General features: G+C 43.1%; 1 protein-coding gene and 1 pseudogene across 1 annotated transcript in view; one reads left to right on the plus strand and one right to left on the minus strand.

The window, feature by feature from the left end:
• The window catches only part of ACCS (1-aminocyclopropane-1-carboxylate synthase homolog (inactive)), a 25906-nt gene extending 16860 nt beyond the window's left edge, over positions 1-9046 (minus strand). The window contains 4 exon segments of the mRNA XM_027837894.1: positions 929-999; positions 2382-2441; positions 6589-6879; positions 8934-9046. Of these exon segments, the coding sequence (XP_027693695.1) occupies positions 929-999; positions 2382-2441; positions 6589-6879 (422 nt within the window). The 5' untranslated portion in view covers positions 8934-9046.
• Positions 9047-9585: 539 nt separating this feature from the next.
• Positions 9586-13733, plus strand: LOC114024653 (annotated as a pseudogene).
• Positions 13734-15758: the final 2025 nt, after the last annotated feature.

Below are 15758 nucleotides of genomic sequence, written 5' to 3' on the forward strand. Positions count from 1 at the left end.
AGGTCCCTTCCAGCTCTGACATTCTCTGTTTTAAGGTTCCTTCTGACTCTGATGTTCCCTCTTCTCTGTTCTAAGATCCCTTCCAGCTCTGATGTTGATTCCATATTCTTTGATCTAAGGATCATAGGGTTATAGATAAAGAGCTGAAAGAACATCAGAGGTGATCTAATCTAACGCTTTCGGTTTAAAGATAAAGCAGTTATAGCACAGAGAGGTTAAGTGATGTGCCCAGTCACACCAGCAATAACAAGAATAGCTAGCATTTATATGACACCTGTGCCAGGCACTGCACTAAGCACTTTACAGTTATTATCTTTTTTGATCCTCAAAACCACCCTGGGAGGTCGGTGCTATTATTATCCCCTTTTTACAGATAGGGAAACCAAGGCAAATAGTGGTTAAGTGACTTGCCCAGGGTCACACAGCTAATAAGTATCTGAGGCTGGATTTGAACTCAGATCTTTCTGACTCCAGGCCCAGCGCTCTTTCCACCATACCATGCTGCCTTCCCTAAGACCTTTCCTAGCTCCAACATTCTCTATTCTAAGTTCGAGGTTCTCTCCCAGCTCTAATATTCTATGTTCTAAGGTCTCTTGCAGCTCTAACATTCTAGGTGAGCACACCCAACAGCACAATGTCTGACACGTAGTAGGTATATAATAAATGTTTACTGACTTATTTATTGGCAAGGTTCTAGGTCAGGTTCTCTTTCAGCTCTAGTATTTTAGGTTCCAAAACGTCTTCTGGCTTTAACATTATGTTTTGGGTTAATATAAGGTTCCTTCTCTCACTCTAAGGTGATGCTCTCCCAAGTCCCTTCCAGCCCTAAATCCTATGACCCTAAGAGTCATCCCCTCCCCCTCTACCCCCAGAAGTCAGTCACGTGTGTCGTCAGGTCTCCAAAGCAAGGCAACTGGGAACCACTTACCACATGTGTCCTTTCCAGTCGGGATACTGCAACATGGGAGGCTCAATGTGGTGCATGTCCCTCTGATTCAGCTGGTAGGAAAAGAAGATATGGCAGAGCAGTGAGACCTCAGCAGGTGCACAGCCCAGGGGCAGTGAGGGCCTCCCAGGCCCCAAGTGGGGAGGGGGAGCAGCAAGGGCCTCCCAGGCAAAGTTGGGGGGAGGGTGGCAGTGAGGGCCTCTCAGGCCCAGGTTGGGAGGGGGCAAGAACACAGATCAGGTGATGGAGAAAACACATTCCAGGGGCACTATACAGGAACCTGGCCCATGTCCTTGAGCAATTGCTATGGAATATTCCCCCATAGCTCCACAGCTGCTCGCAGAGATGCCACTTCAGCTCAATCAGTATTGAGCAACACGGAATGGCAGAAAGAACCCTGAACTCAGGAGGCCAACAAGGCAGAATCTGATCCTAGCTCTGCTTCCTACGAGCTGTGTTACCTGAAGCAGGTCACTTAACTTCTCTGAGACTTATTCTCCTCCTCTGAGACAAACATGGCCTTAGCCTAAAGGAGAGCTAGCCTCCTGAAGTCAGGAAGAACTGGGTTCATATCCCACATGTGGCCCATACTGGTTCTGCAGGCCATGGTCAGTCCTTAACCTCTTAGCACCCAGTGTGCATTCTAAAACTTTCCACTTGTCAATGGCAGAAGAACTTTCCTCATCAGGTAACCCCCTACACCAGTGGAATCACAGGTCATGACCACCACCCTAAAAAAAATCTTGGGCTCATCATATTTACCCTAGTGTTGTGAAGAAAATGAGAGAAGGTCTTCAAAGAACTTGGTAAGGACTAATTGTAAATTTCTATTAACAGCTGGGCTGTAAGCCCCATGAAGGCAGGAAATGCGTCATGTCTGAGCACTAGCTTATTGTCCACAAGACATTTAACCAATGATGCTTCATGTTAGTGCTTAAAGTTTTACAAAATGTATTGCCCACGAGAACTCTGTGAAGCATAGGTAGTGTTTCCTTCATTTTACAGATATGGAAACTGAGATCCTGAGTGAATAAGGATTTACTCAAATTCAGAGAGATAGAAAAGTAGGAGAGTCAGGATTCAAATTCCTGACTTCAAATCCAATGTTCTCTGCTCCCCTCAACCCTCATACACACACACACACACACACACACACACATACATACACATACACACACACATATACACACATACACATACACATACACATGCACATACTCCAGGCAGCATGCTATCTCTGTTCACTGATCTAGCCTAAAATTCTTATTTGTGTCACATGCCTTCTCACTCTGGCCTCTAGCTATCCCTTTAAAGACCATGTCCACAGTCAAGAAAAAAAATTTGTGATATTCCCCGCAGTCTTTTCCAGGCTATTCCCTGGAGAAGTTCAAGGGAAAGTAGCATGTATATCTTCAGCTGGACACCCAGGACTCACCCGGCTGGACAGCAGGTCAAAGCAGAGCTTGTTTTCACTGGTGCCAAAGTTAATGATTCCCTGGAGGTGGAAGAGAAAGAAGAAGAGGTGATATGGGTATGGTGGAGAAGGTTGCCTCTGTAGGGAGGGAAGACCCAACCCTAATCAATGCAATGGACTAGGAGGCATTATAACCCCAACAGGCTCCTCCATTCATTGAGTATTTCATTCTCATAGGAGCAAAAAGCATGGGACCTCTTGATGCTGCTGCTGCTGTTAATGATGATGATGATGATGATGATGATGATGATAGCTAAAATTTATATGGTTCTTTAAGGTTTACAAAACACTTCATAGGCATTTTCTCATTTGATTCTCACAACTCCATGGGGTAGGTGATGATCCCCATTTTCTATCATTTAATTTTTTTTAGTGAGCAAAAAATCTAATTTTCTCTTCCTCCCACCTTTCCCAGGCCCAATGGGAAAAAAGAGAAAAAGAAAACCTTTGTAACAAATATGCATAGCCAAACAAAAAAACATGGCCCATGCTGGCCACGTCTTAAAATGCTAAATCTCTATCTGCATCTTAAATCCATCACCTCTCTGTCAGGAGGTGGGTAGAATAGTTCATCGGTGGCTCCTCTGGAATTGAGGTTGATCATTGCATTGACCGGAGTTAAGTCTTACAGAGTGTTTTGTTGTTACAATGTTGCTGTTACAAAGTTAACTGTTCTCTTGGTTCTGCTCGCTTCACTCTGCATCAGTTTATACAAATCTTCTCAAGTTTCTCTAAAACCCACTGCCTTCATCAATCCTTATAGCATAATAGTATTCCATCCCATTCACATACTGTAACTTGTTGAGTCCCACCCCTCCCATTCGCCAACTGATGGGCACCTCCTTAGTTTCCAGTTCTTTGTCACCACAAAAAGAGCTGCTATAAATATTTTTCTAATGATCCCCATTTTACAAATGAGGAAACAGTTATCTGTAAAGTGAGAAGGCTGAACTAAATCAGTCACTTCCAACTTGAAAAAGAGAAACCTTACAAAGGGAGAATGAGTTATTACAAAGGGCCCTCAAATTCACATGCAAATCCACAAAGAAGTCAACACACCTTCTGAATACTTGGTAAATAATGTCTCACACATATAACTATTTCTCAAAAGTATGCATAATGCATGCAAATTCATCTTGATCTTTACTAAAGGATAACACCTTTTATCATAATGGTTCTTTCTTTTCAATTAACATATATTACTAGTGTAACTACTGTCATGTGCATATCTTTTAACATATTTTTGACATTTAAATGGAGTCTTCATATTTGGAAAGTTTGGGAACAACTGGGTTAAGTGATCTCTAAGATTCTTTCCAGCTTTAATGTTCTTTGTTCTAAAAGTGCCTTCCAGTTTTGACAGTATTCAATCTAAGGTTTATTCCAGCTGTGATATTCTATCCTCTATGTACTGAGGTCCCTCCCAATTCAGACATTCTGTGTTCTAAGATTCCTTCTGTATCTAATTTTTTTTTATATATATTCTAAGGTCCTTTCTTACTCTCACATTGTGTTCTAAGGCTCTTTCTAGCTCTCACATACTATATTCTAAAATTCCTTCCAGTTCTGATATTTTATGTTCTAAAATTCCTTCCAATTCTAATATTTTATGTCCTATAGTCCCCCCAAGCTATGACATTCTGAGTTCTATATTCTAAGATTCCTGACAACTCTGACAGTGTAGTGTTCTTATGCCTACTCCTCCTGACATTCTGTGTTCTATCTTACAAGGTGCCCTGCCCATTCTAACATCCTATTGTTCTCTATTTAAAACCCAGAGCTCCAGGTCAGGGCTGATAGGAATCACAAGCATTCCTCCTGAGCCTATAGAAATGCCAACAAGGTCTTCATCTCATTAAAAAGTAGGGTCAGAAATGGTGTTGGGGGGTGGGAGGCAATGAGTGGGCACTGGAAGATTGGGTGAAGTCAGCTAAGAAAAAATAGAAGGCAGTTGTATTTTTACACTAGGGAAAGTAAATTTAGGGAATGCATCACCTCAGTTGGTTATACAGGCTGAAAATATAACTACAGCTACAAAAAAAAAGTTTAGATAAATTCATGGATGACAGTGCCATGTAATCATTGTGAGAAACCAGGATATTTGGGGGAGAAATCCCTATCTCTTAGTCATCATTTCCTTCCCACAAACTACCCCTTATTGGTGCTGACTAAGGCAGGCAATTGGGCTAGATTAAGGGTCAATAAGCCTTTAAGGGAAAAGAGTCATCTTTTTGTAACAGCTGTGCTTTATGTGTGTGTGTTCATATATATACACACATCATGTATCACACTTTTATTTAATTTGTACAAGTTCACACAATCTAATGGACTACTCACCTCCAAGGCTAATGATTCATTGTTTCTGGTGCATATTTCCGAATTACTTAGATGAGTCAACATATGGATCCAGACTTATTCCTTTATTATGGCTAAAAGCCATAAAAATGTGCACGGAACCAAACAGGGCTCGGGTTGCCAACCCCTGGGTGAAATGGACTGGGGAATCTGACGCAGATGGCAGTCTTTTCCACTTTTGGACAACTCTAATTGTTAGGAAGTTTTTCCTTACCATGAGCTTCAGAAATCTGCTTCTCTCTTATTCATGGCTCCTAGTTCTGCCTTTTGAGGCAAGTAGAACAAATCTAATCCTTCTTCCATATCAAACCCTTTAAATATTTGAAGACAGCAATTATGTCTCTGCAAGTCTTCTCCTCTCCAGGTTAAACATTCCTAGTTCCTTCAGGTGACCCTTGTATGGTTTAGTCTCAAAGGCCTTCGCCATCTTGGTTTCCTTCTTCTAGAGGCTCCCCAACTTGTGGTACCCTAAGCTGTATATAAAAGCCCAGATGTGGTCTGAACAGGGTCAAATACAGCAGGGCCATAACCACCAGTCCTGGACATTAGGCCTCTTTCAATGCCACCTAAGGTGCCATTGCTGATTTGGGCTGCCATGTCACCCTACTGTCTCATCTTGAGCTTCTGGTCTACTAAAATGCCCTACTAAAATCTTTATCACACAAACCAGAAAGGCCTAGATATGCCTCCCTCATCTTATACCTGTGTAATTTAATTTTTTAATCCAGGGTGACTTTATATTTATCTCTGTTAGGTTTCATCTTATTGCTTCATCCATAGCTCTCGACTGTTGTGATAGATGATTAATTGGACCCCTATTTTATTGGATCCTTATTTTATTCCAATCAGTATTAGTCAGTTGGATATGATTCCACAGAAGTGGTGATTGTAAGTTCTGCATATTAGGCCCCAGAGCTGTGAACTACAGATTGCAAGTTCACTTGCTTCATCATAGGAAACCAACTAGAAGACCTCCACCCTTGTTTTTCTTTGTCACAGACACCAAGCCCAGCATGACAGAGGTGACTCAGTTACATGATGGAAAGCCCTCCCCCAGCTATTTTTGTTTCCCCTCCATCCCTCATGATCCCTCTATTGCCCAGCATAGGGAGATGACCATGAGCAGGTAGCCAATGAGTGACCCTGGTTGCCCGACTGTGGCCTGTCCTTCTACCAGCCAATCAGCCCATGTAGATGTTTTGACATCCACTTATCAGCCCAAACCCATAAGCCTGTTCATTGACTTTGGTAAGACCTCCAGAAGGTCAAGATAGGTCTGTTAAGGTCTGCTCACCAACCTGTTTGTCAACCAACGAGATTCTGCATTTTGTGTAGACCTTCCTGAAGGGTCAAGGGCAAGGTCTATGCACCAATCAGACTCTGTATTTTTGACTTGTTCCACCTGTATTGTCCGGGTATCAAGCACTATAAAACTAAGGCCCTAGAGAAAGTGGGAATCTCAGATCATGTGAAAGATCTGAGGTCCACTTCATTGGTGGGGGGCATGGACCCTTAAATAAAGTGCCATTGGCTCAGATCTCTGCCTCAGTGATTTTTCTTGAAGATTGGACAATTTTGAAAATCTTTACATTGTTGAGATTTTTAGAATTGGATGCTAATATTCTAATCAAGGTAAGCAACAGGAGCCTTCTTATATCAGATGATAATTCAGGGATCTGCTCTGAAGTTAAACAATAAATTGGGAGCTCCCCCAGTTGGCCAGATGGGGCTTGGGCTGGCAACAATCCTACCTTCTCCACGCTGCCTACCCCCAGGACTTCTCCTTCCAACTTCCCAGGGTGGGTGCACTCACGTTAGGGTTCTTGTCTTCATCATACTCATCCAAGTGGTAGGCCTTATAACCTTCCTCAGCTGCATCCCGAAAACATTTGATGATGCTTCCTCGAGAAGAGAGATATGGGCTCATCTGGGAGAACTCGGCAGCAGGATCACCCAATCCATAGAAATCCACAGGCTCCTTATCTGTCTTCTCAGAAGATTCACTGTCCAGGCCCTCTCCACAATTAGTGCCCAAGTCTTGAGTGGATGATGAAGCAGGGGAGGTGGCCAGCCCTCTGGCCTCCTGCTTAAAGATGCTGAACATCTAGGAGAAGATAAAGATAACAAAACTTAAAATCATGCTCTAGTACTTTTCATGGGATCAAAGATAAGTTGGGTTGGAAACAGGGGTATGCTAGTAAAAATTTAACAAGTAACCCTCCCCCCAAAATTCCAAATGTACTATGACACACTTTCAAGTTTAATCTGCATTATTAAAATTTTATCCCTCACTTTCTTAAGTCTAAATAATCAACAAAACAATAAATCAAACCCTGAGTTGTAGTGTTGGCAGATGATATGTAAATATGCTGAAAATTTAACAACTGGCTCTCTTCCAACCCTGTACCAGCTGACTCCAGCACAGCTCTGGCTAGAAGCCATGTGAGCTCAGTCCCTCAGCCACACTTCTTATTCTTGTGCTTTTTCCTTTAAACTCGTGTTAAATGGTAAAATCTTAATTTTAAAAAATCAACGAACAATAGAAAAATAACATTTAATAGTCCTTTACTTGACTTCTGGATAGAATCTATCTTGTCCAAGGTGAATGTAACAATTCCTTTCTTTAGGCCTGTTTTCTCAGACTAACCTGTAATAGGAGGTTGGAGGACCTGAATTCATGGTCCACAAATTCCATCCCAGCTCTGATATTCTCTGATTTGTAAGATTCCATTAGCACTGAAGGTGGGGAGGCAGGGAGGAAGCAGGGGACACATTACTTTGCACATCTCTGATATACAAATCCAAAATAACTCCTAACAAAAGCCTCTTGTATCTTCCAACAGGCTACTGGTTAAGTCTCCTGCTGGCAGAGACTTTTCAGCCTCTCCCCAGAGCCTAACAGAGTGCTTTAGTGTGCTCTGGGCTCCCCCTCAGGAGCCCCTTTATACAAGCTTACTGGACTAAATCCATTACATTTTATGATTCCATGAAATGAGAAAAGCTTCTGGCCTTTCTGAGACAGAAGAGGTGGATCACATCTGGAATCCTGAAAGCCTTCTCTGGCATCCCAACCCATTAACAATTTCGGCCCTGTCTAGCCCTGAGTTCTAGGGACGGACCACCAGCCAGAATGCAAAAAACTGTGTTTGTGGGAGGGACTTCGTGCCGTCCCAACCACTCTGTCTATTCCAAAGGGGCACGAAGCAAGAATCCCTAGCAGCTTGGAAAGATTTAGAAAACTAATTATATACAGAAGAGGCAAAGAGAGAGAGCTTATGATAGGGCTTAATAAATATTTGTGGAGCTTAACGTAAACAGTTTCAGGTTTTAAGAGCGGCCCAGGTCAGTATGAGTTAATAAAGGTGCTATTAGATGCAATATTGAAGTTTAAATTAAGATGAAATGAAGAAAGGATCCCATTGGCTATATGAGGCACACTCTAGGGTCCGTAAATCTACCAAAGCTGGGAAGGGGGGGGCACATTCTCCCCATTCTTCCCTATTTTGAAGAGGTTTGGGGAGAAATTTGGTTCTTTGGCTATTTGGTGGATGAGCCTGTGATTTCATTCGTATTCGGAACTCCCAGTGGGAAAATTCCTTCCACCTAACCGAATGCCACCTTCTCTGGGGCATTGAAAAGTTAAGAGACCTGCCTAGGGTCACACACAGCCAGGATGCCAGCGGCGGGACATGAGCCCAGAACTTCTGCACTCGGAGGCCCGCTCACTGGCTGCCTGTCTCTCCTCCGGCTTCTGGACTAGAAGTTGGAAGACCTAGGTTCTACTTCCGATTCTGCCACCATGTCCTCACTGGACCTCAATATCCCCCTCTGTAAAATGAGGGATTCAGATAGCCCCCTCAAGCTTTGACATTTCGGGACACCGGTCTCAGGGGAGGGGTCTGTTGAGGACGGAAGAGAGCTAACCCAGCCCACGTGAGTGCTGCATGCCAATGCACAGAGAGACCCCAGCCCCAAATCAGCACTATCTCGACTTCTCTGCAGAAGGAAGCCGGACCTAGGCTCGTCCAGGACTGGTTCCACACTCTCCAGGGACGAGGGGGAAGAGGTCCGGAGGTGTCACGTGTAAGGAGGAAGAGCGATTAAGGAAAGTCCTCTCTCTCCTGCAGTGGGGGCGGGATCGAAGCTGAGCACACTTACTTCCCAGACCCTGGTCGGAGTCCAACTCCAGGGTATTGTTGAGTCCCCAGCTCGGAGAGAACGTGGAGCCCGGAAGAGGCGCTGCAGGGAAAACGGAGGAGGGGCTGACCAGCTCTGCTGATGAGGCCCCCGCGTGGGAGGAGCGCCCAGCGCTACAGCCAACCTGCCAGATGAACGTCGGGGCAGAGGCCAGCGAGGCGGAGCCCAGCTGGAGGAGCCCCGGGCCAATTCCGCTGAAGCTTTGGCCTGTTCTTTAGCCTCCTGACCCACTTCCCAGAGGGTGCTGAGGAGGTTGGGATGAGATGGGGCCGGCCTGTAAGAGCCGATCGTTAAATGATCAGTATGAGCATTTACACCTTGGAAAGAGACAAACGCTACAAATCAAAGCTTATTTTATCCATCTGTCTAGACTTTAAATAGTGTTGAATAAAATGTTAACGTTGCAGATGAAACTTAAAAGTGTGTCCAGTCTACATTTTCCTGGGAGAATCATTTAACATTTGTCAGCACACCTCTGGATAATTCTCAACGAGCCATTGGGATGGCCTTCTAAAGGGTGCAAGGCACTTTACCCAAGTGAAGCATCGTCTCACGTGATCCTCATGAGTAAGGGGATGTAATTCCTGTCTAGAGATAGGAAACTTGTTCAGAGATGTTCGAAGACATACGGTTAGTAACAGTCAAAATGGTGAATTTGAACCCACCTCTGTCCTGACTTTGACTCCAGCACTTTCTCCTCTATAACTGGTACTGTTCACCCCTCTTGGGTCCTGGACTTCTTCCACAATCTGGTGGACAGAGCCTTTCTCAGATTCACGTTTATAAATGCATAAAATAAAAGAAGGAAACCAATTCTATTGAAATAGTTATGAAACATATATATGTATATGTGTGTATATATACATACATACATACATACACACAAGCACACATATATATGTAAAGAGTTCATGGAAGTTTAGAACCGCTACTCTAGGCTCTGTTCTAGGGTCCCTTTGAGCTGTCAGTCCGTATTCTATAAAAAATTCATCTCTGACTTTCTATGAACCAAGCTCCCCTCCAGCTCTGACGTCTTGTGCTCTAAGATCCTATCCGGATCTCAGTCGATGTTCTATGTCCTAAATTTAAGGTCCTTAAATTTAAGCTGACATTCTAATTTCTAAGGTCCCTTCCAACTCTGACATTCAACTTATTTTTAACGATTTATTATAAGCTTAATGTTAAATATCAATTAAAATTTAAATTGGCTCTTCAACTACTCAAATTTAAAAAAAAAATTTTCAACACATAAAATAACCATATCTTGTCAGTCATTCCCTCAGTGGTGGTGAAAGCCTATAATCCAGAAAGGCTGAGACTTGGGAATTTCTGGAGCTCAGGAGTTGCAGTGGACTAAACCTAAATCCATTGGGCATCCCCATTAAGTCCAGCCTAAAAAGGGACAAACTGGCCCAAGGGGGAAACAGTGTACCAGGGGTGGGGAACCTATGGCCTAGAGGCCACACATGGCCCTCTAGTTTCTCATATGAGGTCCTTTGACTGAATCCAAACTTCACAGAACAAATCCTTTAGTTAAGGGAATTTGTTCTGTGAATTTTGGGTTTAGACACAGGGACCCTCCTGAGGACCAAGAGGGCCACATGTGGCCTCCAGGCCACAGGTTTCCCACCCCTGGTGAAAACTCACTGGAGTTTCAGAGTGGGTGGGACCAGCCCCTGAGTAGCTCCTATACTTCTAGGCTGAAGGAAATAGGGAGACCCAGTTAAAAAAAAAAAGTCCCTCCAACATCTCTGTCAATTTCACTTCTTTTTTATAATTTGGCAACCATAGGTATCTTAAGGCTCCACTTTATAGATTTATTTTCTTTACATGATTTCATAAACGACTGTCTGTAGTTCCTTATATTGCTCAAAAGTGTAGACCTTACCTGTCTCACAACATTCCAGGGAGGAAGTATTGGTCTAGTGAACCTGGATTCAAAGCCTCCCTCTGGTACAGAGTGACTGTGGGAATCAGTGCAAGTCACTTAAATCAAGTGCTCAGGCTCAGTCTCTATGCTTATTACATCATGAAAATGTACCATGATTTATTGAAATCTTTTATTCTTGGACATTTGGGTGATTTCTAGCATTTTGCAATTACAAATAATGCTTCTATTAATATATTTTAAAACCTAACTCTTTACGTTTCTTTTTTGCTTACTCCCTGAGGGTGTATGTACCCAACAATGGAATTCTTGGATGAAAGAGTGAGATAATTTTTTTGTAAATTTTTAAGAGCTGTCGGATTTCTCGCCTTGCCTTTATTTTTAAAAACTTCATCACCCCATCTCCACAAGGCTGGAAATGAAGGGGTTACTCATAGCTGGATACCACTGCTGATTGGCTGGGGAACTTTGACCTGCTCTGCTTCTAGTCTGGGGCTGTTTGCACCTCATTAGGCAACCTGGTGGCACTGCCCCACTCCAATCTCTCAAGGACTCACTATATTGTCACCCAACTTAGTGTAGACACCCCATTGACATAACCCACTGCAGCTCAGAATTCCTCAAGAGACTAGCCAGCTTCAGCCTCTTGGTTGCTGAGATCACAGGTATGGATTGTCCCCTGCCAGATTGCTTTCTCAGGTAATCCACCTATTTGAAGATCTACCAGCAATAATTGTACCTTTCTCCCCACCCTGCCAGCAGTGATTTTAATTATTTTTGCCAATTGAGTAGGTGAGGTCATATCTCAAAGTTGGTTTATTTTATGTTTCTTTTTTGTTTTGTTCTGTTTTTTGCATTTTGGTGAGGCAATCGGGGTTAAGTGACTTGCCCAGGGTCACATAGCTAGTAGGTGTCAAGTGTTTGGTCTGAGATCAGACTTGAACTCAACGTCCTCCTGGCTCCAAGGCCAGAGCTCTATCTACTGCACCACCTAGCTGCCCCAATTTTATGTTTCTTTGATTATAAAGAACTTGAACATTTTTTCCAAGCTTTTTAATTTAAATTTTTATTTTGTTTTTATTTTACCTTCACTTCCCTATATAGCCCTCCGTTCACTGCCCAGGGTCATCCCTTCTAACAAAAAATAAAAAAGAGAAGAAAATATCCCATGAAATTAATGAACAGATCAACCAAGTCCCACACTACACGCAGTGTTCCACACAGTAGGTGTGATGATACAGAATGTACTAAATGTGCCCAGGCATACCCCAAAGCCTCTCCAAAAAAATGGTTTTACATTTTAATTTAATCACATGATATGGTCTTTTAGTGTTCAAGTATGGATTGTTATATTATACACAAGTATTTATGTATAAATAAATAAATACTTCTTTCCATTTCTTCAGTCTGAAACTCCTAACACAGAGGAAAGCACCCTAACCCTATCCTGGTGATGCTTTAGGGGTTTTTTTTTAACTTTCTTTCATTTACTAAATAAAAATAATGTCTTTCATGACTGAATATTCAATAAAAGTTCACCTTTAAAAAATAAATAAGATTCCCTGGGTGCACACACTAATAAAATGTACCGAGCAGGTACATTCCACACCGCTAGTTCCCCTTCTCTGCAAAAGTGTCTTCTCCTATCTGTTATCTGAGGACAAACTGAGACATTACAACTTTACAGTGTTCAGTTTCATTTGTCTTTAGCTATTGTTCTTTTCAATTATGTGTTTGAAGTCTGCTTGAGCAGTTTTTCAAGTGATTGCCATTGTCTTGTATTTCCCCTTTTGTAAGTGGTCTGTTCCAGAAAGAACTGGTCTGAATGCAGATAGAAGCACACCATTTTCACCTTATTTTTTTTTTGTGTGGGTTTTTTCTTTTGGTCTGTTATTTCTTTCACAACGTGTCTAATATGGAAGTATGTTTTACATGAACACACATATATAACCTATATCAAATTGCTTGTCATCTTAGGTGGGAGGGGTGGGGTGGGAGGAGGTAGGGAGAAAATTTGTAACTAATTTTTTACAAATTTTGTTTAAATAAATGTTTAAAATTGTCTTTTCGGCCTCCTCAATACTCGCTGCCCCAAGCCTCTGTCCAGCTGTGGCCGCCTACAAGCTGGTGCTGATCCGGCATGGAGTGAGAGCATCTGGAACCTGGAGAATCGCTCCAGCGTCGTTGCGGACCTGAGCCCCACCCGAGAGGAGGAGGCCAAGCAAGGTGGCCAAGCGCTGCAAGATGCTGGCTATGAATTTGATATCTGCTTCACCTCTGTCCAGAAGAGAGCAATTCGTAACCTTTGGACAGTACTACATGCCATTGACCAGATGTGGTTGCCTGAAATGAGGCCTTGGCTCCTCAATGAGCGGCACTATAGAGGTCTGACTGGTCTCAACAAAGCAGAGACAGCTGCTAAGCATGGTGAGGCCCAGGTGAAGATCTGGGGATGATCCCACGACATCCCACCACCTCCAATGGAGCCTGACCACCCCTTCTACAGCAACATCAGCAAGGACCGTCACTATGCAAATCTGACTGAGGATCAGCTGCCCTCCTGTGAGAGCCCGAAAGACACCTGCCTGGGCTCTACCCTTCTGGAATGAGGAAATTGTCCCCCAGATCAAGGAAGGAAAGAAAACATGTTCTGATTGCAGCCCATGGCAATAGTCCTGGAGGGATTGTCAAACATCTTGAGGGTCTGTCTGAAGAAGCAATCATGGAGCTGAATCTGCCCACTGGCATTCCCATCATGTTATGAGTTGGATGAGATTCTGAAACCCATCAAGCCCATGCAGTTCCTCTGGGATAAAGAGACAGTGAGCAAAGCCATGGAGGCTGTGGCAGGCCAAGGCAAGGCCAAGAAGTGAAAGCAGGCTGCCAGCACCAGCCGGCAGTAGCCAGGTCCTTCCCTTCTCGCTGTCTCCACCACATCTTTCCCACCTGCTCCACACACTGACCATTGCCTTAGGGATCACAACACACAGCTGCAGGTGGGGGACTGATGGTTCTTTTCTCATTTCTTCCTCCCTATTTCAGACCAATTCTTTTCTGTCCTGTTGCCCTTCCCCTCAACCGCGTTAGTCAGAATGCCTCCTGGGAGGTTTTGCTCAGTAAGGACCTGGTTAAGGATTAGGGACCGGGACACAGTATGAACTAATCCATGTGGGGAGTTGAAAGAAGCAGTCGGTCCAGTTAATCCTATGAGCCAGTCCTGCCAGTAGGGCAGCCCTCTCAGGGGCCGTTGTAGGAAGCTACCTATAACCCAGGTGGTCATTTAACGAATCATGAAAGTTTTATTTGAAGGTTTCCTCCCTAATCCAAGAAAAATGGATCTGGGAGGTCGTCCTAATGTTTACTTGTTGCATTTGCTTTCACAAAAGACCCTTCTAGGCTGGTTATTAGTGGCTTTTGAAATTAAACTGTCCTGCTTGGTAGTCATGAGAGATCTCAAGCCAAGTCAGAGTAGGGAGAGTTCCTTGATTTCTAAGGAGTGCACAAGTACATCCCACTGTGTGTTCGATAGCCCCTGCTCTGTTCTGTAGCAGTGAAATGCCCCTAGATAATGTTGAAATGTGTCTCAAAGTCCCATTGCCTTCCGCCTTAGGTCCAGCCATCTGGGTCCTCAGCAGTTTTAGCATAACTGTACTAACCCGGCCCCTCCCCCTGCCTCTTTTTTGTTGTTCACTATAATAAAAGAGTGATGTGCAATTAAAAAAAATTGTCTTTGCATGTATTTGATAAAAAATAAAATGCTATCTTTAAAAAGTGAGTTGTCTGTTCATGTCCTTGGGTCATTTACACTGGGAAACTAGATCTTGCATTTGATTTTAGGTGCCAAGTTTTTTACCTGTCGTATTTGTCATAAATGTTTCCAAACCTGGTTTTATTTTTACTTTAATTACATTGTTTTGTTGTACGTGTTTTTTTTAATTTTTATGTAATAGAAAATATCTGGTTTCCAATAATCTCTTCTATTTAACACATTAAAAGTTGCCTGGCACATTGTTGCTGTTATTGTTCAGCCGTGTCTGACTCTTTGTGACCCCATTTGGTATCGTATTGGCAAAGGTACTGGAGTGGTTTGCCATTTTCTTCTCCAGCTCCTTTTACAAATGAGGAAACTGAGGCAAACAGGGTTAAGTGACTTGCCCAGGCTAATAAGTATCTGAGGCCAGATTGGAACTCAGGAAGATGAGTCTTCCTGACTACAGGCCTGGCACTCTATCCACCGTGTCACCTAAACTGCCCCAGCACATAGTAGGAACTTAATAAATTCTTAATCAGGGATAGGGACTACAGACAGACAATTAGTTGGAGGCCGCAATTGAATAGTCAACAAGTAATTATTACGTGTTTTTATGTATTAGACAAAGTTCTGGAAATATAAAGGTAAAAAACATGGTCCCTGACCTCAAGGAGCTCACATTCCAATGGAAGAGATAACATGTATTGGCTTAAGGAGGGAATAACATACACACTCAATTGGATATGGAAATCTATCTTACCCCACAGGAAAATAAGGGGGGAAGGGGCCATGATAGAGGGGGATGATAGAGGGGAGGACAGAATGGGGGAGGGGGTAATCAGAAGCAAACACTTCTAAGGAGGGACAGGGTCAAAAGAGAGAATAGAAAAAATGGGGGGCAAGATTGGATGAAGGGAAATATACTTAGTTTTCCATAGCCTGACTACTATGGAAGTGTTTTGCATGACTATACATGTATAACCTGTATCGAGTTGCTTGCCTTTTCAATGAGGGTGGGTGGGGAGGGAGGAAGGGAGAAAATTTGTAAACCAAAGTTTTAAAAACACATGTTAAAAAAAATTGTTTTCACATGCAACTGGGAAATAAAAAATACAGGAAATGGGATATAGAAATCTATCCTGCCCTA

The sequence above is a fragment of the Vombatus ursinus genome, unplaced genomic scaffold (genome assembly GCF_900497805.2).
Source record: "Vombatus ursinus unplaced genomic scaffold, bare-nosed wombat genome assembly UNPS02014822.1, whole genome shotgun sequence".
In the NCBI taxonomy this organism is placed as follows: domain Eukaryota; kingdom Metazoa; phylum Chordata; class Mammalia; order Diprotodontia; family Vombatidae; genus Vombatus; species Vombatus ursinus.